We start from the raw sequence: 21,635 nt of genomic DNA on the forward strand, positions 1-21,635 counted from the left end.
CACTTTCCAGCAAAGTCAGGCTGTTATTTGTGTGTACACAACTCTCTGAGGCCATTATTTGGTCAGATTCTCCAATTGGGGAGCCATTAGTATGGACTGTTTTAGCACACACTTATATGTGTGCTAAAACTTGTGCATTTATGCTTAAATGCTTTTGTGACTCAAGCTTCTTTCTCTTGCCTTACAGACACACTCACTACTGGTGCAATCAAAGATGTTCACTGCGTGGGTAGAGGGTACATCTCCGAGGAGTTAAGATAATACTCTGATCAACCTTGTTAAACATCACTGAAAGGCATTTTTTCTGACTGTGTCAAGCTTACTCGTGGAAACTGTAAAGAAATGGCTAATGTTTAACTTTGAATTTTCCCCATAGGTCTTTTGCAGAAGGTCACTATAGACAAAAACTAAATGGGAAAAATTGAGCAGGGTTAGTGTCACACTAATAAAGGAATGTAACTGGCATTTCTCATTTGAATGAGAATATTCATTTAGAGGAAATCATACGGGATTGTGTCACAGTTATTACTTACCTAATTATTACTTCCCTGAAAACTGATATTTAAAATTCTGGAAGTAGTTTAACAAAATTTTGACTTTCTTATATCAGTTCTGAATCCATTCACCGTACAGCTTACCAGCAACACAGTCTTGATTGTCACTGCCATCTAGTGAGTAGCCGAATGAAATGAAATGAAGCAGCTGCTTCATGTCATTAGGAAGATTGCTTTTGCTTTAGTTTTTATTTCAGTTAATAATTATAAGAAAAATAGTTATTAATGAAATGTACTGTGCAACTTGAATGCTGCTTTTCAGTCTTTACTTTAGTAGGTGAATGTCAGTTGATGTTGTTAGAGTTGCGGCTGTAGCTGTTAAACAATATCTATCAAGTGTCTATTAAGTGATAGAAGTAAAAAGAAAATGGTTCAGAGCAAGGAGCTCCATCCTGACATGTTGTTTTGCTTTAGTGTGATGTGAATATCAATATGTTTACTGAGTCACAGCTGCCTAAATTCGAGACCCTAGCCTCACATGTCATGCTTGATCTGTGAGGATTACAGCAAACACTTTTTCAGTGTGTCATCACATACAAAATACACTCATTCAGTACCAGTTATTGCTCTTATTAAGGAGCAGACCACTTAAACATTAAAGGATTTACTGACTCACTCGTCAGAGATCATAGTAGTCAAAAGATCATTGCATAAGGAAGACATGGTGGGGGATGCTATTATGGTATTGAAAATGAAAAAAAAAAATCCTAATTATCTGTCATAAAAATTGATGAACACTTACTTTTTCGTGATGTAATGTTTTTATTAAACAATATCATAAAATAAACAATTCAACAAAAACTACTTTATGTTAATATTAAAGAAGAAAATCATTTAGTTTTATCTCAAGATCACTGTTTTCATACATAGTTGGGGATCATTAAACCACTCTGAATCTGAATCTCACTTTCTCTCGCTGTCGTGGGCGTGGTTAGCGTCATGACGTAGGTTGCTGCTACGTAAACCGTTCGGCGCAAAAATTCAAACGCTGGACAGGAAGAAATTTGCTGCTTGTTCTTTCTGTCATATTACAACTTATAACGGGTCTACATAAGTCTCCGTCGGATTTAAGGCAATTCTCGGTACGTTTCGGGGCTGAAGCAAGTCTTGTGATAAAGTTTTTATTTGTTAGTAAGCCTGCTAACGCTAACTGTAAGAACACGTTCATACCGAAGTTAGGGTTGTTATGCTAAAATGCATGTAAAGTTAGCTTAGCGTGAGCATGTGAGTGCGTTTGAGCTGTACATGAGCTTCTTTCGTGATTATTTTACTAAACTAGCTTACCAAATATGTTGTGCTAAGATGGCGTTTGCTTTCTGAAAATTGATTTTAATTGAATGTATATAACCTTTTCACTGGTTTAATACTTTATTGTAGAGTTCCTTTGTTTATATGCGAGTAGCGTTCAAGCTAAGTTAAACTGATGGAAATCCAGAATAAAGTCAATGGGTATGAGTCTACAAAAGGAAGCATTCGCAGACTGTGCTGTGCTATACTAATAAATGATGAACCCTTAAAGTAAACAACGTTGTTTCGGTAGCAAACAGGCAAGATTGACACGAACTTAACTCTAGCATATCATGCTTGCATAACCAGAGCCAACAATAAGAGTTTGTTTTGTATTTTTTCTCCCAATTTCTTTGTCATCGTGAGACCACATTCTCTCTTCTTATTCTCATTAGTGATTTTTAAACTTGGCATAAACGTTGTTTTCCTTTGTAAGTTCCAAACAGCTGTAACAACACAAGCACAGCACTTTGTAAAAACAGCTGTTTCAGAGTTATGTTAGCATCAAATATATACCTTAATTCCTCATTCCGTGGGTTGTATTGACAGATTTCACCACCGATATCCATTGAGTTACTTTTAATATTTTTCCTAAAGATTTTATTTGGGTTGATTAGAGGAGTTTTTTACATGAAAATTTTGGTTTTGGCTCAGTTAACTACAACAAATAGTTAACTGAGCCAAGTTAACTTTCTCTCCTGCTTCAATTTGATATGTGTACGGTACATTCAGAGCACTGAATTCTGCTCTTTAAGCACTATTTCTTTCCAACCCTCTGTTCAGTCCAAGCATCTTTTCCTATCTCCAGCAAAGATGAGCGCAGCCTCCACACCCGTCTCCCGGGTACGACCAGGATGGATGTCATCCTCTTTGAAGAATAAGGGTCTGTCCCCTGCAGGTAGCAGCACTCCACTGCTGTCGGCTTTCCCTGGAAACGATGATGAGCAGGAACGACGTCAGCGTAGGAGGTCAAGAGTCATTGACCTTCAAGCTGCAAGTGATTCTTCCTTAAATGACTCTGCATCTCACAGGTATGCTATAGATAATGGCAAAACTAAAAGTAATTTGTAAAAAGATTTTGTGCCATGGCTTTGACAAATAGTACCTGTCTGCCTGGCTGCTATGTATCATGAGAGCTCAAAGACAATCTCATTATCCTAATCAGCACTGTGGGAACTCCTGCTGCCGTGCCCAAGTTGTCAAATGCACAGATCTCAGAGCATTACTCCACCTGCATAAAACTCTCCACTGAAAATGTAAGTATTTGTATGTGCATGCATTTTCCTCTTTTCCCTTTATAGTAAATGTCCTTTGTCTTTCGTAGATGAGAAAATATGACGAAATACAGGGAAAATAAATGAATAAATTACTTTTTTTATTCTTATCGACAGAAAATCACCACCAAAAATGCATTTGGTCTGCATTTGATTGATTACATGGCTGATATTCTCAAACAAAAGGATTCAGAGCTCACCAACTTCAAGGTATGTGTAACTGATTGTTTCATTCATCATTTTGGTTCTCTAAAAGTCTTTGAACTGATTTAAACATTTGAATGAAGCATCATATGAAGGGTCCTATAAAAGGTGATGTCGTACACTGTGAAATATGTATTTATTATTAAGTTTTGCAAGTAGTATCCTTCAATATTTACATCTTTTCATCCTAAAGGTGGCAGCTGGCACTCTGGATGCCAGTACGAAAATCTACGCTGTGAGAGTGGATGCTGTTCATGCTGATGCCTACAGAGTGCTGGGTGGTCTGGGTGCTGAAACCAAACCTGGAGAGGGTGAGAGTCTCTGTATTGTTGTTGGATTTTCTTTTAACCGTACGCTGTGGCTTGAGCTTTCTGGCTTTTTCTAACACAATTTTAAAGTTGTTGAACCCACCTTCCTGTACTATTGAACATTTTCTGCTTTTTTTGAATTTCTTGTGCATACACAGGCCATGGTGCAACAGAGGAAGATGGAGATGATGCAGGACTTGAAGTCACTGCCAAGCAGCCAAAGAAGAAAAGGCCTCCCAAGAAGACAGTAGAGCAAAACCTGAGCAACATCAACAGTGCTGAGTCTGAGAGGAGATGTGAGGTATGTAGAGGTCTTAGCAAAGTAACTAAAATAATGCGCACCTCAGTTCTTCTTTTTTTTTTTTTTTGTACTTTTTGAAATAACAGAAGTATCGTTCAGGGTTTCTGGACCACTATGCCAATGACTAATCATGGGAAATATTCCTGCTTATTGCTTATGTCATGCAGCAATAATAGAATATAGCTATCGATGTATATATCCAGGAATACAGCATTTGTGTTAAATAAGAATGAATTGAAAACAACCTTTGCAAGATCTAGGGCAGGGGTCTGCAACCTTTAACACCCAAAGAGCCACTTGGACCCGGTTTCCACGCAAAAGAAAACACTGGGAGCCGCAAATACTTTTTGACATCTAAAATGAAGATAACACTGTATATATTGTTTGTTTTTTTTCCTTCATGCTTTGTGTGAACAACTAAGGTGTCTTGCTTATGAAATCCATGAAGTGCTACAGAGAAAATTAGATTTTATTTATGTAATTAACACATTTTGAACTCTTAAAGAAATATAACAAAAGGAAAGACACCCAGCTGAACTAAAATGATCCAGCAAACAAAAACTGTTGTGAACCGCCACCCTTATATCGCCTTTGGACTTTTGGAGCCTTGACCTGACTTTTAAAAAATAATTGGAAAAAAAGCACTATGCTGCTAAAAAAAAGAAAAATAGATATCTGCAAAATTCTGCCTAAATATGTATTTTACCTGGTTAATGCGTGGTCTGCAGCGCCGCTGCAGGGGAGGTGGACGCACCTGAGGGACACCCGCAATCACGCCTCGCTGCCTACGTCCGCGCTATCTGTGCTGTTGGTGGTATATGTCGGGCTGTGAGCTGAAAAGCTACAGCCGGCTGTATGCGTACAGCAACCGTGTGTGAAAAGTGGTCAATATAGAGATGCTGAAAAGCGTGTTCATGCAAACATCGTCGGGTCTGCCGTCATATGTTTACAATGGGACTTCTGCTCCTGAGCCTCTGCACACAGCATCTGCAGATCGGGGATATACGAAGTCAGTTTACGCAGGACTGTAAGCTGTCATCTGTGAGGCGTGAGTGGTGTTTGTCTTTAACATAGTTCACGGTGGAGAACAGCTGCTGACATAATGTAGATCCGAAGATCCATTATTGGCCTACCTGGGGTTGAAAGTCTCGATAAATGCACGGCGTTTCGGCGGATATACCGGCTTCCGCGAGTGTGCCTATTATTTTGAGCGATGAAAAAAATAATAGAATATAATTTTCTTTTCATATTTCAATATCACAATAATCTTCCAATTTAGAACTATAAGTTAAAAATAACTAACATAAATAAATTACACTTCAGCTAAATACTTATAATTTATTTTCCCAAACCACGCAGAGCCGCAGTATAAGGACTAAAGAGCCGCAGGTTGCCGACCCCTGATCTAGGCTCATTAATGCACATAAATGAACAACACTAAAAACATTCAGAGGTTGTTTGTTTTGTTTTCATTTCACTGTTTGGATTTTGGGTCAAATCATTCTGTTTTGTAGCCAACAGACTCAGCTATGTTGTTATCTTATACCACCAGAATAGAAGATGCAACTCCCTCGAGATGCAGTACACACCCTCACTCCATTAAAATAGGTGGAATGCTTTAAACTGATATATATAATATAGAAACAACAAAGACCCAGAGAGAGGTAGATCTCTATTTTTATGCCAAATGTAATTATCATCGATACGCAAACAGTGCTGTAGTCTAAGTAAGCAGTACTTTATTCTAACCAAGTAAACTATACTTTGCTAGTTTCTTCACTTAAGGTAATGTAGCTGTTTTAACAGCTGAATCAGTAAAAAAAAAAAAAAAAGCCTTCTGTTTTATTTCCTGTACAGAAACTCACTCTTCAACATGATAAGCTGGAAAATACAAATTTATGAATACTGCTTACTATTTTTGGTGTTGTTATATATTTAGCAGTCAAATTAAGAACGATCTTACTTTTTAGAACTGGAAAAAAGGGTGGCACAGTCTCCGTACCAAATTTTTATATGCACTTATGTGCAGAGGTCTCTTTACTAAATGTTAAACAACTTCAGCATCACTGCTAGAGTTGATGTTGGATTACTATCATGGATTACAGCCTTACAATCAGCTTAAATCCACTGATGATTGATAAGTTTGTTTGATTTAGATCAATAGTTAAATTAGATGTTGTCTTAGTCACCTCGAGTGATTTTTATTTTCTTTTTTTCATAACTATCACAGCATCACTTTGCCATAGTAATAAGCTTAAATGCCTCTTTTAGTTGATATCAAGCTAGGTTGTGTTTATGATAAACTTTCTGTCTTCCCCACAAAGGTGGACCCCATGTTTCAGCGGATGGCCTCATCCTTTGATGAGAGCAGCACAGCTGGGGTCTTCCTGTCAGTTCTGTTCAGTGAGAGCAGTCGCTGCGAGCTGCTCTTTCCATCCCACATGACCCTCCTGCAGTCCAGACCCGCCTACTCTCCTCCATCTCCACAGGGGGTCCCAGCATCCCCATTCATGGGTAAAAGTCTTTCACTAAGCCCAATAAATTCATTTACACTTGGACGTTAAATATTGTGCCGCTAGTTGGATGTTCATATGAACCTTAGCACTGTATCACTGTCATCCTTCGGGTTCTCCCAGAAATGAAAACGTGTCTTTCTGTAACATGTCACTGGCAGCTGGACTGCAGCGTTCCCAGGAGAAAAGCTCCATCTGCCCCTCCCTGCAGGACTTCTCGTTCACTAGCTGGAATCCGGAGCAGGTAAGAGAAAACGGATCTAGTGCTTATTTCTGTCAGTTGTTTCTGAATACTAGTTGTAATATGATTAGGTTATGGAATTTCCATCCTACAAATCTGATTTAATCCTTTGTAAACTGACCTCCTTTGTTTTGTTTTTTTGTTCAGTTCTTCACTCTCTTTTAGTAGATACATAAAGGAAACCCTGTTTTACTACAGCTCTAGTGTGAGCAACCATTTTTGCTTGCAAAGTAAAAGTCCTTAGAAATGTAAAGTCCTGCAGGTTTGAATTTAATATTGTATGCATGTTCTTTCAGACCATGAATCAGCTCTTAGAGAAGATGAAGCAGGGCGATCATGTGTTTGACGTGAACAATGAGCCCGAGCCAGAGCCAGAGGAAGATGATTGCCCTGACTTTGATGGTGACTATGAGGAGGGAGTGGGTGACTGTGAGGATGGATCAAAGGAACACAAGGAGGGTTGTGAGCCCTCTAGCTCTGGCAAAAGAAGGTAAGATTGAGGATTGGACAGCAGCTCAGGGAAGTCTTTTGTTTGTTTTTTTCCCTTCCCATTGTCTGTCTCCTAAACCTTTTCTATAAATGGATGGTAAATTTGCTTTAGTTTTTAGTTTGAATGCTTTTATGATGCCATACAGGGATGTGATTCCCATTGGAGAGGGAGACATCGCCACCATGTGCTTGCAGCTGTCCTCTCAGCCCAGGGAGTATTCATACTTCAGCCCCAGGACCATGGCCACGTGGGCTGGACCTGGCTACTGGCAGTTCAAACCGAAGCACAAGTGTGAGTGAAATGAAGCTTTTAGCAAAGACATATTTTAGTTGCAGTAAAAGCGTTGCATTATTGCACCTTATAACAAAATACCAAACTCCAAATTTTCTTTGAATGTAAATAAAGTAATTTCTGTAAGCTTTCATATTTAAGAAACCATCCAATTTACAAAGCCGATGAGCAGCCGGAGACGTTAAAAAGGTTTTGAAATTGTGCTGCTTTTTAAAATATTCCACTAACCAGCAGTCGGTGGTTACAAAGAGCTTCTGTTTTCATCACACAAAGAAACTCCTCAGCACAACTCCTTAGCTTAACCACCCTACTTGCATGTACTACAACAGGTCCTGAGTAATACGCGTCAGTAAGAAGGCTGTAACACCGACTAGAATAACTGCCGAGGATCAAACACTTCAAACCACTTTAGATCTGATATGTCGTTAGTGACTTGTAACACGGTGCCTTCTGAAGCAGAACACAGTCCAAATATTATGTCCTGCTGTGCTGCAGTTGTTAAACATCACAGCGCCATCCTTCAGTTCAGATTTGGCTTCAGATGTAGAGATATTTGTGAGATGTGAGCAGACATTAGAGAAGTAGTTACGCTAAACAAGACATGTTACATATTAAAGTTTGTGTAGATGTTGACAGACAACACATCACATTAAAAATGTTCTTATTTATGTTGGTAAGATTAAATGTAGGCTTATGCTACTGCGTTTGTTTTTGAAGTAACATGTGATGCATGCCACATTCACTTTGGTCATTATGTAGCCTGTCATAAGTAATGCCTGAAATCTATCATAAATGCATTCGGATGCATTATGCTGTCATACTGAAATGATGTTTACAATTAGGATTATTTTCTGTTTTGAGTGACATGGTAAATTAGGCCTTTTCTCTAACAACCGAGATGGTTTTCTAATGCTTGTCCTTTCTCACTGAATGTGTGCAGTGTAAAAGTAGCCTGCCATCTGTAATCTCTGACCATTTTTATGTACTTTTATGTCATACAGTGGATCATTTGCCTGAAAAGGAGACACGTAAAAGGAAGCCCAAAAAGACCTTTGAAATAGACTTCAATGACGATGTCAACTTTGATACCTACTTCCGAACAACAAGGGTAAAAAAAAGAAAACATCTCTGCTGCTTCTGTCTTTTTTTTTTCTATTTATGAAGCTGCCAAATACATTCACCTGTTCAACTACAGGGACTACTTTTTGAGCCATAGATGACCAGCTCTTCAATCATTTCAGTGTTTCACGTCATTGTGAACAGAGCCAGCCTGCTGCCATGGTTATTATAATAACATCCATCTCATGTACAAATATTAGTAATGGTGACAGGAGGTAAAGCTTAGCGTGTTCTGTAGCAGAGTCCAGTGACAGAGACAGATGTGATCTTTCTCAGCGTGCTACATCTGCTTAAAAACAGAGGCACTGTGGCTATAGCGTAGTACTTTTTGGAGTAGTGGCCATGGCAACACAGTATTCAGTACTTTGAGAATTATTTCTGATGCAGCCTCCATCCCAGTTACCATGTGTGGAAGTCTTTTATGTATCTGCTCAGGACATCAGGTTTTAGATGTTGGTTGACCAGCATGTAAATGCTTTAAAAAATGTATAGCCGCCTACAGTTTAAAAATTTGAAGCAAAAGAGAAACTTTTTGACCATGAAATAATCAGTTTGTTCAGAATGAAGACAGAATCAGTGCTAATAAGGGTGTTATCCTTGTGAACTGAACCTAAACTCATTTGTTTGTCAAGAATGCATCAGGAAACTTGCTGATCTGAGTCTTTTCTTGTGTGCTTCTGCATTGAAATATAACTCTTGTGATTTAACTATAATGATTAAATTCAGTTGAATCTCTAAAAGGATTTGTAGTTTTGAAGTTTTGGATTACAGATTTTTGGGAAACTCACCAACCAAACTTTATCTTCCTTTCCTTTCACAGGCTGCCACCACTAACACCAAGTCTGCACTTAGTGCCAGAAGTAAAAAAACAACTCTACCAGCAGATTTCCAGTTTCCTCCAGAGACGCTCTCCCAGCTCAGCCTCAAACCCTCCAGCACAGTAAGACTTATTTCTTTTTACCATTTCAGGCCATACTTTATAATTTAATTAAAATTATTAACTTTTTTAAATACTTCTAACTCTGCAGACATGGTTTAATATTTACATCTATTTTCTTTTTAGTGTTTTTTTTTTTTTAATATGGCTTGCAGTATCACATGGACTTCTTATTTACCTCTGATGTAAAATGCGATATCTCAAAAATGATCTCGGATGTGTTTGAATCTCATATCAACTGTTTGTTTTGTTTTTGTTTTCATAAAATTGGGCAGTTTTACAGTCAGTATGTAATTTACTCAATATTTCCGTAATTGAGTGCAAGTTGTTTGGGACGGATTAATATTGATCAATCTGGTCTTGTTTACTCTAGTTAAGTCCAGAAGGACAGAAGAGGCTGTCTGCAGAGCTCGGAGAAGGCATTGGAGATTATGACTACAACAACGCCAATGACACAGCCAACTTCTGTCCAGGTCTACAGGTCTGAAAAACTCTTTTTAGCATCACTTTTGATTTGATTCTAAGAAAGCTCATTTCAGGTGTTCATTTATCACAAGGGATTACTTCAGCAGGTCCGCATGCCCGGACATCTTTCACTATCAATTCTGAATTGATTATATTGTAAAATCTTACTGTTTCTGGTTTATCCAGAAGTGGTTTGAGTTATGAAACACAAATTTTAATCTTAGGGTTGTATTTTGATGTTGCAATAACTACAACAATCACTAGTATATATTGTTGGTATTAGTAAAGAAATAAAAATTTATATTTTTCCTTTTGTTCTGATCAGTTACAAATGCCTACGACTCGTCTTTTCCGCGACATTTGACATACTACACATGTGGCCTGTGTCTAACCATGTACATTAAATGTGATTATGCAGAACAACAATGTCTGTCTCGGGCCCTGTGTTCAATATGGCGGCAAACTGGCACCTACTCCCCCTATGTAATACATCAATTTGTTGGAAGACCAATAAATGTATATTTTTTAGTAGAATAACCCCACTTTTTCACCATTAATAGAGGTGGGAATCACCATACAACTCACGATACGATATTATCACAATACTTAACGCATGATACGATATTATTGCAATTTTTAAAAATATTTTGCGATATTCAAATTCTGTACATAAAGGTAAACTTTATCAATATTCATTTTATCTAATATCAAAGTCTCACACTCAGTCTTTCTCTCATTTCAGTCAGTTTTATTGTTGACAAACTGAACGGTTTGTATTACAGTCTAGTCCAACTTAACTGAATGCAACCATCTGGTACAATTATAGCTATTCTGAACTATGCAGTTTATGAAAACTATGCAGCCCCTTCAGCAACTGAAGAATTTGAAAGTAAATTAAAACAAAATATAATTTTACATTAAATAAAAGTTTTAAACTTAATTAAAATAAAACATGTCTTAAATTAAAATAAGTAAACTGTCATGTTTATTGCTGCCAAAAAAAAGGTTAAACACATTTGGACAGTGAAGGAATGTCAGGATTCTTGCTCAGAAAAAGGATCAACATGCTCTGAAGTCAAAAAATTGTTTGTAACAAAATATCGATTTCTGCTGTCCCTGTATCGATACATTATTAGCAAACAAAATATCACGATACTACACAGTATCGATTTTTTCCCCCACCCCTACCATTTAACCATATCAGTGATTTCTATCCACTGTTCTGCTGTTCTTGTCATATTGAGTGCAGTCATTTATTCTTGTCTACTGCTAGTATCTCCTCCTGCACAGCCTGGTTGTACTTGATGGTGTGTTTTTTATTGCATATTTTGCAGGTACTGTGCTGTGCTGGAGTTTGATGTAGTTCCTTATTTAGGTACTAAATCGTGATCAGAGGCTGACACAGGCCTGTCAGTCTCACAAATCCTTGGGCTTGTCTCACTGACTGTGCTAGGAAACAAAAATACATGGCAGTGCTATAGCAATTATATCTCTATATGACATTTTTATATCAGAGCAGCTGTTTAAAACCCTTTCTTTTATGTATCACACACCTGTGACTGACACTACATGGAAACTACACCCTTTCTGCATCAAATCTTGTGGTAGAAACTAAAAGCAACATCTATCCTGCTGAGGAATGAAAGAATTAACAAATCTCCGTCACAGCAAATCAACAACTGATTAGAAACCACATGTCAAATCTTTATTCATCTTCTGTTTCAGGGTGACAGTGATGATGATGTTGAAGGGTTTGCTGGTTCAGATGACACACAGCCTTCGAGTGACAGCATGCCTCCGCCCTCACAAGATCTCGAGGGCGTGTCCACCTATGGGGAGGAAGATCTGGTACCTGAGCCACACAGGGTGAGCAGTGCAACTAGTTTAGTCGTGCTTAAAGTGGCTCTTCCCTTTAGTACCATCTCTGCTCAAAAGCTTCTGCAGTAATATTATTATATTATTAATTATACCCCACTGAAAAATAGAAGATGGAACTGAAACAGCTGTATGACTTAGGACAAATAATCATTAATAATGGATATATTATAAGCAGAATTTTTGTTTGTGAACTTCTATAGTTCTACTTTTATTGATTGTTTTTGTAGGTCAACAAGATTGAAATCAACTATGCCAAGACAGCAAAGAAAATGGACATGAAGAGACTCAAGAACAGCATGTGGACTCTTCTGACTGACAGCCCAGAAAAACCCACAGAGGTAAATTACACACCGCGTATTAGCTTCTTTTTTTCTGTGGTGCATACAATGACAAATTTCAGGTTGGTCATGCATCACATGCAGTGGGCACAGTTGCCTTCCAGGCGACCCTTTTTCACTGCGTTTCTGTTTGACTCTGTGTTTTATTACTTGTTCCTTGGTGTTCCCTGTAGGGGGTGGAGACTGTGGAGAAACCTGAAGTGTGTGGAGAGAAAGTGTTCAGTCAGACCACAAAGACGCTGCTTCAAAGGTATAAGCAGATCTCTTGTCATGTCTGCCATGGCACAGCACTAATGAGGAGTATCAGACCTCACCAAAAGAATATTGGATATAAAATTATGGTTTGAGATGTAGACGTTTCTCTGACAAGCTAGTGTGAAGCTATACACAATCACATCACGGTGTCACTGAAATACTAATTCCATTAGAATCATGAAAATCATCATTGATGAAATATAAAATTCTCTCTCTCTCACTCCCTCTCTCTGTCTCTCTCTCACACATATTCAGATTACCAAACACAATGGCTCAGAACCTGTCAGTGGCACTGGCGTTTGTTGCTTTACTTCATCTTGCCAATGAAAAGGTGAGTGTTGTTTGCTGTATGTTTTGTTTATTGATTTATTGATTGTATGTTTTGATGATTTCATTTGTTATTATTATGATGTATGTACTCTCCTCGTGTTGGTGTAAAATGAGCTGCAGCATCAAGGGATGAAAAATTAAACCAATGTCAAACTGCACTTCCCATAGCAGCCAGATTGGCTTTAAATGCAAAGGTGGTTAAAGCTAATGTGATGTCACCCATTGATTTTGGACTCTGCACCTTGTTGGTTTATTTTGGTGCCAGAAATTATGTCACATGGGTCAAAGCACTGAGTGCTATCACAGCTAATGTTTGTAGTTTGTGTGTGTGTATGTGTATATATACATATACTGTATAATATATATATATTGCTTTAGCACCAGGAAACTTCACCAAGGAAGGATTTTGGGTGTGTAACTGGACAATTTATTTTTCAGTTCATTCATTCTTTATTCCCTGAAATAGGATGTCCAAACATTCTCAGTCCTGATTGGCTGGCAGATGTTCCTTAAAGTTACATATCTGGTTCACCAAGTCCACAGAGTACATTAAAATGTAGTACTGCTGTGTCACGCTTACAAGTAGTCAGTCCTAATGTTTGTTTTTGTCTTTTTTACAGAATTTGGAGCTGGTGAAGGTTGATGACATGTCAGATATCATCATCAAACAAGGCCACTGAGGGAAGGCTTACTGCTACTCTTTTCTTCAATTCTCTTCTTTTTCAGCTCTTTACTTTGTGTATTTTTTTCTTTTTGACGCTGTCCTGTTTCTATCTGCTTTTATTCTTTATAATATAATATAATGTTTATTTCTCCGTTTAGTTTGTGCAATTGATGCATATCCTGTGTGTAGCTAATTACTCAACAGCACACAAAAAATGTACATTGTGAACAGAAATAAAAGCTTTTTTTTCTCAAATCTGATGGAGAAATTAAGTCCAAAACATGTTACCCCACATTTTCTTGTTCTGTGGCAGTATTTCAGCACACTTAAACAATGGTTTTCAAACAGTTTTCCCAAATTGTCGTAATGCCTTTGATTATTTTTAGCTGCTTCTGATTCAAAGCAGCTTGCAGCAGTCATGACATAAGGGCATGCAATGACCAGTATTCAATCTTCGTCACCAGTTTCATCAGACAAAGAAACCTGTTTGTCAGGACTCAAGCTGCTGGCTGGGTGAAATTTGTGACACCAGGAGAGGGAGGAGTAACTGAGCTGAGGCCACTGCTGCTAATCTAAGAGTGCTGCTCTCCAGTTTCACTGTTGTCCCCTTGAAATATTAACAAAAAAACCATAAACTACATCCTCCTTTACTATCAGAAATGCATTGTGTTACTTTACAGTTATGTTAAGTTAGAAAGCAAGTTTGTCAGCCATCCTGAACACAAAGTTACAAAAGGTTCATCGCTAAGGGTTTCACCGCTAACATATCATGGGTACATCTTGGTATGACGCCTTCTTTAACAATAGAAGAGGGACTGCCGCCTACAGGTGTTTTTGGAGACAACAAAGGATGTAAACGTATGCACCTGCAAAATAAAAGCACGGAGGTCGACAATGAAAGTTTGACTCGCTTCAAAATCATTACAATTGTTTTACAGGTAGTGAAAATCAATATGTGAATACGAGTATATAAAATACAATGACGATATTACTGTGTAAAGATTAAAGGAATCATATTTGTTTATATAATCTTTTTTTTCTCTAATGTTTACCCAACCACTTCAGCTGAAAACGATAGGTTGCTTTATTTTGCAAACCAAAGGGCGGAAACGGAGATTGAGTTCACTTAACAGTTGGAAGAAGGCAATTAAGGGAGGAAAAAAACAACCAGGAAGTAAAACCGAGAGAAACGTATTTGCTTCGAGACTTTAAACTGTTTTTAAAGGGTTTTAAATCAACTCGTCATCTTTTATAGAAAGTAGATCCACCAGTTTACGGATAAAGGACATTTTTTCCAGCAAGATGGACACTGATCCGGTAGGTGATAATGACCTTTGTTTATGTTGTTCAGAAAGCCTCCCCGCCGTCACCAGTTAGTTCAGCGACAGTCTCAAACAGGTGTGCTTCCACATAAATCAACCTGTACTTAACTTGAAACCTACCTCGGCTGAAAATAACTTATTTAAGTCAGCGCACTAACTTTTTCATTTTTGAGGGAGCAAGTTCTAAGTAAAGCAGCTTAACAAAATGGCCTAATTACACACAGTGCTCAGTACGTGTTGGAAATGATTTTTGTAAAGTTGAGATGCGTTTGTTTTCCATAAAAATAAAGCCGCATACTTCAAGTAAACGTTTCCATGTACTACTGTCTATTTATAATACATGTTGCTAACTGATAAAACGGTTGTTTTTCACGTATTTCAAGAATGTTTCACAGGTCGTTGGTGGAGCCATTCGCCTGTAGCCAAGCTCTGCTAGAGCAAGTAGCAGTTTAATGCTAACTTACCTTACAAAATAGATATTATCCACTGGGCAACACTTGATGATGATGATGATGATGATTATTATTATTATTATTATTATTATTTCATTAGTAAAGGGTAAAAATAAACTTTTACAGGTAGATCAGCTAAAGTGGCGTTCATTACGTGCTAAATTAGGTTTACTGCTCTCATGTTTTAACATTATTTAATGTCGGCACAAGAGAGGTGTGTGTGTGTGCTTTCCAACATCTTTCTTTGCCTACTTTCATGTCGCAATGGCTGCTATGAAGACTTTTTTTGCTTTTTTGTTAACTAATAACAAAAAAGGCCACATAATGGACTAATTATAATCTGTTGGCAGTCAGTGCTGTTTATTCTGCTGAAATGATAAGAACGTCCAGGCAGTTCTTTAAATATCTGTAATGACTCAACATTGTCGACTTAAATCAAAATACGTTTCCCTCTAGCCTGTAGGAAAATCTTACTTCCTGTAGTATTCAAATCTCAGTGTGTGTCCTCGTAGATTAGGGCAGTTTCCCATTTGCCTACATCAGTGTGAGCAGTAAGGATTAAGTGTTTGAATGCATGTTTTGGATTTACAGCTGCAGTCAAACATTTTAACAGGAAATATCTGTTGGAACATTTTAAGGTGTACTTCCTTGATCATTTTCCTCATGCACCAACCACATATTTACAAGACCCCTTATCTGTCAATTTATAAAGAGAGATTTATAAAGTCACTCAGCTTACAACATATCAAATATTTGAATTAGATGCTTAATGTAGCCACCCTCTGCAGCTGCCTTGGACACTTTACTTTCTGTTTATTGATACTTGATAGGCATCAGCCATTCAGTGGGCCTGAATGACTGACGTGCTAACACTGGTACAGAGGAATGAGAGAGATTAAACACATGTAATGAAGATATAACAAGAAAAAGAAAATTAAAGATGACTCCAGAGTTTGTTTGTTTTTTCAGAAACTTCTTCTGAAAAAGGATGAATGGAAAAGGAGAAAAAGAAAGGAGGGTGGGGTAACAGGAGAGGCGAGAGACACATGACGCAGGAGAACCTGCCCCGTTTCCTAGAGACAGTTTTGTTACGGTCTGTTGCTGACTCATGGGACGGAGTGGTCCCTGCATGTTTACTGACACACACCCAACTGCACACAGCATTTCTGTGCTGAAATCACATGTACAGCTATGTGAGGTAACAGCTGAAGTTTCTCTTGACTGCACACATGCTCTTAGCAGACTTTCACGGATGTATAAAAGTGATCATTTAACAGCCACAAGGTGCAGCTCAAGGGCTTGTAAATAAATACTGTGGTTACAAACGGGTCAAAAGGACATATTTACATTACATGCTGCTTTGTCACTTGCAGACACAATCATGGAGGTACTCATGTCCAATAAAACATGAAGAGGCCGGGCCTCATCAAAGACTTATAAAGGGATATTTTTGTAATTTAGCTGTGGACGTCTGTGAGTCTTTAGAGATTTTCCAGAGACAGGTTTGCAAAAGAAGTAGAACCTTTGATATTCTGACAGTCACTCTGACATTTTTGAGGTCTCAAAGCATAAGTACAGGAGATAGCGCTATAGTTTTCAGGCCTGAAGGACACGTTTTGGTTTTGTTAAAACTGACGCTAAACCAGGTTAACATTTTTTTCCGTTAACAAACTAAACATCAGTATCAGAAGATATATCATAGTTTCTATCTCAAAATTGCACCTATTTAATGTCTATGACTTGGAGCAAAAGAGCAAACTAGTGCTACATGCATCATATGTTTGATTGATGAGCAGACTTCACTGTTCACCCAGCTGATACTTTTTATTTTTTGAATTGCTCTGCTTATAGGCATATCATGCCAACTCTATTTTGTGTGCTATACGTGTGTGTGTGTGTGTGTGTGTGTGTGTTGGGGGGGTTCTGCAAATGGATTGCAGCTAACTCTTCTTTAATTACCCTTCTCTACACCAGGAGCGTGGAGGGATAGAAGAAATGCCAGAGCCTAAGGACAAGGTGCAGTCTTTAAAGGATCAGGTGGATGGCGTGAAAAGCATCATGACTCAGAATGTGGACCGGATCCTGGCACGAGGAGAAAGGCTGGATGACTTAATGGGCAAGACAGAGGATCTGCAAGCAGGGGTCAGTGTGATCACGAGAGTTTTAACTTTCACTTGGCTGTGTGTAAAAGCAGGCTGAGATGTGTACAATACTCCCATACATGCACACTTGTAAATAAAGCTTGGTAAGCTGTGATCTTAGTGATACTGTTCAGTTAAACAAGAATAACAAGTCACTTCGGGCGGTGTCAGGTTCTCCACATTACAGAACAGAACAGGTGAAGTGTGGCCTTTTTCATGCCCTTATTCAACTTTAAGGATTTTACAAAGTCAACTGTGTAAAATGTAAATAAAACCAAATGAGGTCAAATATAGTGTCCCCTAGCAGTAAAGCTAATTACTCTTTTATCTGTTTTGTTATCCGTTTGTACTCTTGAGGTTGTGGTTGCAGCAGGAAAAGACTTCTTAGAGCTTAAACACTTGTATTTGACCACACTCACCTTCCATTTTCATTCATGGAAAAACAAGATCTCAAACACAGTAATAGCATTCATTTCCTAATCAGGCTTAATGTTAAGGCCATAGATGGTGTAAAAGATGGACATGGTTACTGTGACATCTAATGAGGAGTATAAGGAACACATTAGGAAAAATTATTATTATGGTGAGGAGAAAAAAGAGAAATGTTTTCCTTGTAACTATACATCTATACAATGATTTGACATCTTAGTTTATGTTCTTATCTTATGTTTAGCTGATCCATCTTGTTCCCTTAAGCTTCATCAGAAATGGTCTCAGTGGCTGGGTGGATGCCAAGTAGCCTTTTTTAAGGAAGGGAAATGGGGATAAAAAGCTGAGGCATGCCACATTTCACCAGAGCTGCACTGAAAATCAGTGGCAACAGCTCTTATGAAGTGATGAATTCAAATGTTTTGGTTTAAGTGCTCATCAGCTTTTACAGAGGAAGACAGGACAGAGGTACAACAGTGAGTGTCTGCACACATCTGTAAAAAAAACAATGAAGGCTCTGTCAATGTTTGGCCCTGCATTTCAGTCATTGATGCTGATGGAAATATGAACACAGAAGATTACTGTTGGCTTTAGATCCACCATGCAATATCGTCTGGAAAGCATCTGATTTGTAGAAAAACACACAGAACGAACACCATCAGTCGTGGATTGGTCTCCACAGAGCCCAGACTGGAACATCGTTGAAGCAGTGTGGGATCATCCGGTCAGAAGACAAAAGGCAAAAACATCCAAAGAAGAGTTTGAATGTCTTTCAAGAAGCCTAAGAACTATTCCTGAAGACCACTTAAGCAAAGCTGCCTAAGAGACTCCAGACTGTGTTGAAGAATAAAAGTGGTGGTATCAATTGTTGACTCTGGAAAAACAAGTTCCTTTTATGTTTGCACATTTCAATAAATCACTGTACCTCTATTTTCTAGCAAAATATTAACAACTCAAGACTAAACAGAGTTATAGCAATAGAATTGATTACATAATTTTATTGATTCTCCTGTCTTTTTCTTTTTGTAGGCTCAGCACTTCAAGCAGACGTCTCACAAGGTGGCTCGCGCCTACTGGTGGAAGAATGTCAAGTTGATTGTGGTCATAGTTGTGATCGTCCTAGTTATCGTCCTCATTATCATCTTACTGGCCACAGGAGTCATCCCTACTAGTTCCCCCGTGCCTCCTATAGTTGCTCCCACCATCAAGCCCTAAACAGACAGAAATTTAAACAATGTATAGTCATAATAAAATCATAAACATATTCCTATTGCACAATATCGAGGGAAAAAAATAAATATATATATATATATATATATATATATATATATTTATTTATATATTACATACATGTAAACTTGAGCAAATCACTGCTATATGGTGAAACCGTTAATACTACACAGTTTCTATGTTGAACTTTTAGGAATTCCAATATTTTATTCTTTGGTTTAAGGGACTTTATGACAGAACAAGCTTTTGAAAGCCTTTCCCATACAATACCTGCTTCTTTTTTTCTTGCTTTTTTTTTTTTTACACATCCTAAACCGCTGTGGAACAAAAGTGGTCAATGGCAGTAAAACACTACCGGTATTTTTAAAGGATGTTTCATATCAGCACTGTCTACTCCTCTTTGTTAAACGGATTCACCATAAGCATTTATTTCATCCCAGCAAAGAGCGAGTCTCTTAAACTTTTGTAGTTGAGAAGAATGAAGGTGGATTATTCCAGTCTCATATTTTATGTTAGGTTTGTCTTAGATGTTGTCACTGGTGCACCTTTACAAAAGACAGCGTGTATAACGCAGAGTACGATTTGGATCGACTGTGTCAGGTAATAAAATGGGTAATATCTGGATCCTTTTTGACACTAGAAAATTACCACAGAGTTAACAGTTTTAGGTCACAGTATATTTAATGGGAGGATGAATTGTGGAGTTGATTTTGACATCTGTCTGGCTTCTGGGGGATATTACATAAGCGTCCAAAACCACTCTGGCCCGTCAGGGAACTGGACCTCTGCAGGTGTCCTGTTTAAAATGACAGTGGAACATTAGAAGTGGATATTTTGGATACTTTTGACCCTCTGTGATTTGGCTTTTTTTTTTTTGGTTCATCCCACTGAAGCCAAATCGGATTTGGATCTGGGGTATGAGGAGGCATGTTCTGGAGCCATTTGTTATCAGCAACTTTACCTGTCAGACGTTTGTTGTGGCTGATTGGTGTATTTCAGTCAAAATGCTTCCAGTTTTGTTACAGTCAGACAACATGCATAAGAACGGTTTATTGAATTAATATACTTTGAATACTCTCTAAATGGTGTTTATGAAGTAAGCAATGAAAAGATTACAGTGAAGCCATCAAGTGTGTTGACATTAAATAAGCAGTCAGTTACTACACCACTGAAACAAGGGGTGTAGTTTTAAATTTGCATTGAACTCCTATTCGGACCGTAAAGTTTAACTGATGGCCTACAGCTGACTAGCCACCTGCAGGTATGCAGTGCAGAAACTCACAGCCTTTGGAGGGGAATTGCAATGTCAACCACCTCTACAACACTCCCCCTCTGGCCCGTGTCAGCCACAGTGGTAAACCTTCATAGTCTTTTCGAAAATCCTCCAAGTTTCTGGATGTTACAATACCAGTTTAGTTTCAAAGAGGTCAAAGGGCTTCTGGTGTGAGCTGTATAGAGTCGTCATATTCTCACTGATGTGTATATTTGTAGACTTTAGCAGACCTCTCCATAAGTGCCTCTTCTGTAGAGGCTATTAATGTTACTTTTTTCTTATTTAATCAGAAGTGAATGAATAAAATCTGAATGTAATTTCTGTATAAATAAATTGTAATTGATTCTGTATACAACCCTAAAGTTTCATGATGAGGTAACAAAATCCCTGTTGGAAAAAATACTTTTTTCCCCTTTTTGGTCTCATCTCTTGATGCCTATAAACCACACTCTTGTTTCTGTAAGACATCTTCAGTGAGTCTGTTGCTGTGTTAAAGGATTTTTTTCTACTGTGTGTAACTCTTGTAATTTAAAGCTCTTGAGGGTCTTATTCTGATGACTTATGGTATTTAATGGTTTTGACGGTCTGATAGAGAATAAATTGTATTTTTCTTCTGCTCTGTTGTCATGTCCTCTTCTGTGATCACAGTTTTGCCACAAGATGGAGACAGATTGTGATCTAAGCTCCTGTTTGTCCTCAGTTTATTCTATCCTATTCTGCTCAGTAGTGTGTACACAATTTAAGTAGTGAGGAAAACGCACACGGTAGCACAGCGGTTAGCACTGTTGCCTCACAGCAAGAAGATCCTGAGTTCAATTCGACCATCACCCTAGCATCTTTCTGTTTGCATGAGTTCCACCCTGAGTCCCAAGACATATAGTTATTAGGGATAGGTTAATTGGTAACTAAATTGTATTATTGTAGGGTGTACCTTACAATATAAAGTGCTTTATATTGTAATGCTTTGAGTCTATGATCCTTATGCCATGAGAAGTGAATTCCAGCCCAAACCTACTGTAAACTTACTATCCTTCAATACAGTGGAAACAAAATATTGTATCTATCACAGAAAATGTCTTTGAACTGGAAACAAAATAGCAAGATTGTGTTTAATGGACATAAAGCAGCACAAGGTCGAGCAGACACTCCCACCTCTGACTGTCTTCATCCTCCGCTAAATGGGACACGCCTTCGCCCGGCATGTCTAATTAAATTCTTTATTTCCTTATTATAGAATATCTTCCATCATGGTTTCCCGACAAAGGCGCTTGCAGTATGCCACATTACCTGCCACATACCCGGCAGTAGTTGATAAGCATTTTTGAAGTCACATGTCTAA

The 21,635-nt window shown here is 38.1% G+C and overlaps 2 protein-coding genes across 3 annotated transcripts; both read left to right on the plus strand.

Annotated features, from left to right (window-relative positions):
• Positions 1–1,501: 1,501 nt before the first annotated feature.
• ncaph (non-SMC condensin I complex, subunit H) lies at positions 1,502–13,702 on the plus strand. 2 transcript variants are annotated; one of them, XM_085179569.1, is made up of 18 exons: positions 1,502–1,636; positions 2,650–2,872; positions 3,007–3,097; positions 3,233–3,325; positions 3,513–3,630; positions 3,786–3,928; positions 6,253–6,442; positions 6,603–6,685; positions 6,979–7,172; positions 7,318–7,463; positions 8,465–8,571; positions 9,403–9,522; positions 9,893–10,000; positions 11,710–11,850; positions 12,090–12,200; positions 12,374–12,450; positions 12,711–12,786; positions 13,406–13,702. In XM_085179569.1, exons 2-18 carry the CDS (start codon positions 2,655–2,657, stop codon positions 13,463–13,465), a joined length of 2,076 nt encoding a protein of 691 aa, XP_085035695.1. In that variant the 5' UTR covers positions 1,502–1,636; positions 2,650–2,654; the 3' UTR covers positions 13,466–13,702. The 2 variants fall into 2 exon arrangements, with proteins under 2 accessions (XP_085035695.1, XP_085035696.1); XM_085179570.1 differs by having other exon boundaries at positions 1,510–1,636; positions 2,625–2,872.
• An 864-nt stretch (positions 13,703–14,566) lies between these two features.
• vamp8 (vesicle-associated membrane protein 8 (endobrevin)) lies at positions 14,567–20,912 on the plus strand. The gene is made up of 3 exons (XM_085179575.1): positions 14,567–14,766; positions 17,198–17,365; positions 18,823–20,912. The coding sequence occupies exons 1-3, from the start codon at positions 14,752–14,754 to the stop codon at positions 19,006–19,008; spliced, it is 369 nt and encodes a 122-aa protein (XP_085035701.1). The 5' UTR covers positions 14,567–14,751; the 3' UTR covers positions 19,009–20,912.
• Positions 20,913–21,635: the final 723 nt, after the last annotated feature.

The sequence above is a fragment of the Neolamprologus multifasciatus genome, chromosome 12 (genome assembly GCF_963576455.1).
Source record: "Neolamprologus multifasciatus chromosome 12, fNeoMul1.2, whole genome shotgun sequence".
Classification (NCBI taxonomy): domain Eukaryota; kingdom Metazoa; phylum Chordata; class Actinopteri; order Cichliformes; family Cichlidae; genus Neolamprologus; species Neolamprologus multifasciatus.

Bases quoted from the DNA above. Each gene is read 5' to 3' on its own strand.
- ncaph (XM_085179569.1), top strand. From the start codon at position 2,655: ATGAGCGCAGCCTCCACACCCGTCTCCCGGGTACGACCAGGATGGATG. The intron at 8,572-9,402 runs GTAAAAAAAAGA...TTCCTTTCACAG, and splicing joins CCTACTTCCGAACAACAAGG to GCTGCCACCACTAACACCAA. The intron at 11,851-12,089 runs GTGAGCAGTGCA...TTGTTTTTGTAG, and splicing joins TGGTACCTGAGCCACACAGG to GTCAACAAGATTGAAATCAA.
- vamp8 (XM_085179575.1), top strand. The intron at 17,366-18,822 runs GTCAGTGTGATC...TTCTTTTTGTAG, and splicing joins CAGAGGATCTGCAAGCAGGG to GCTCAGCACTTCAAGCAGAC.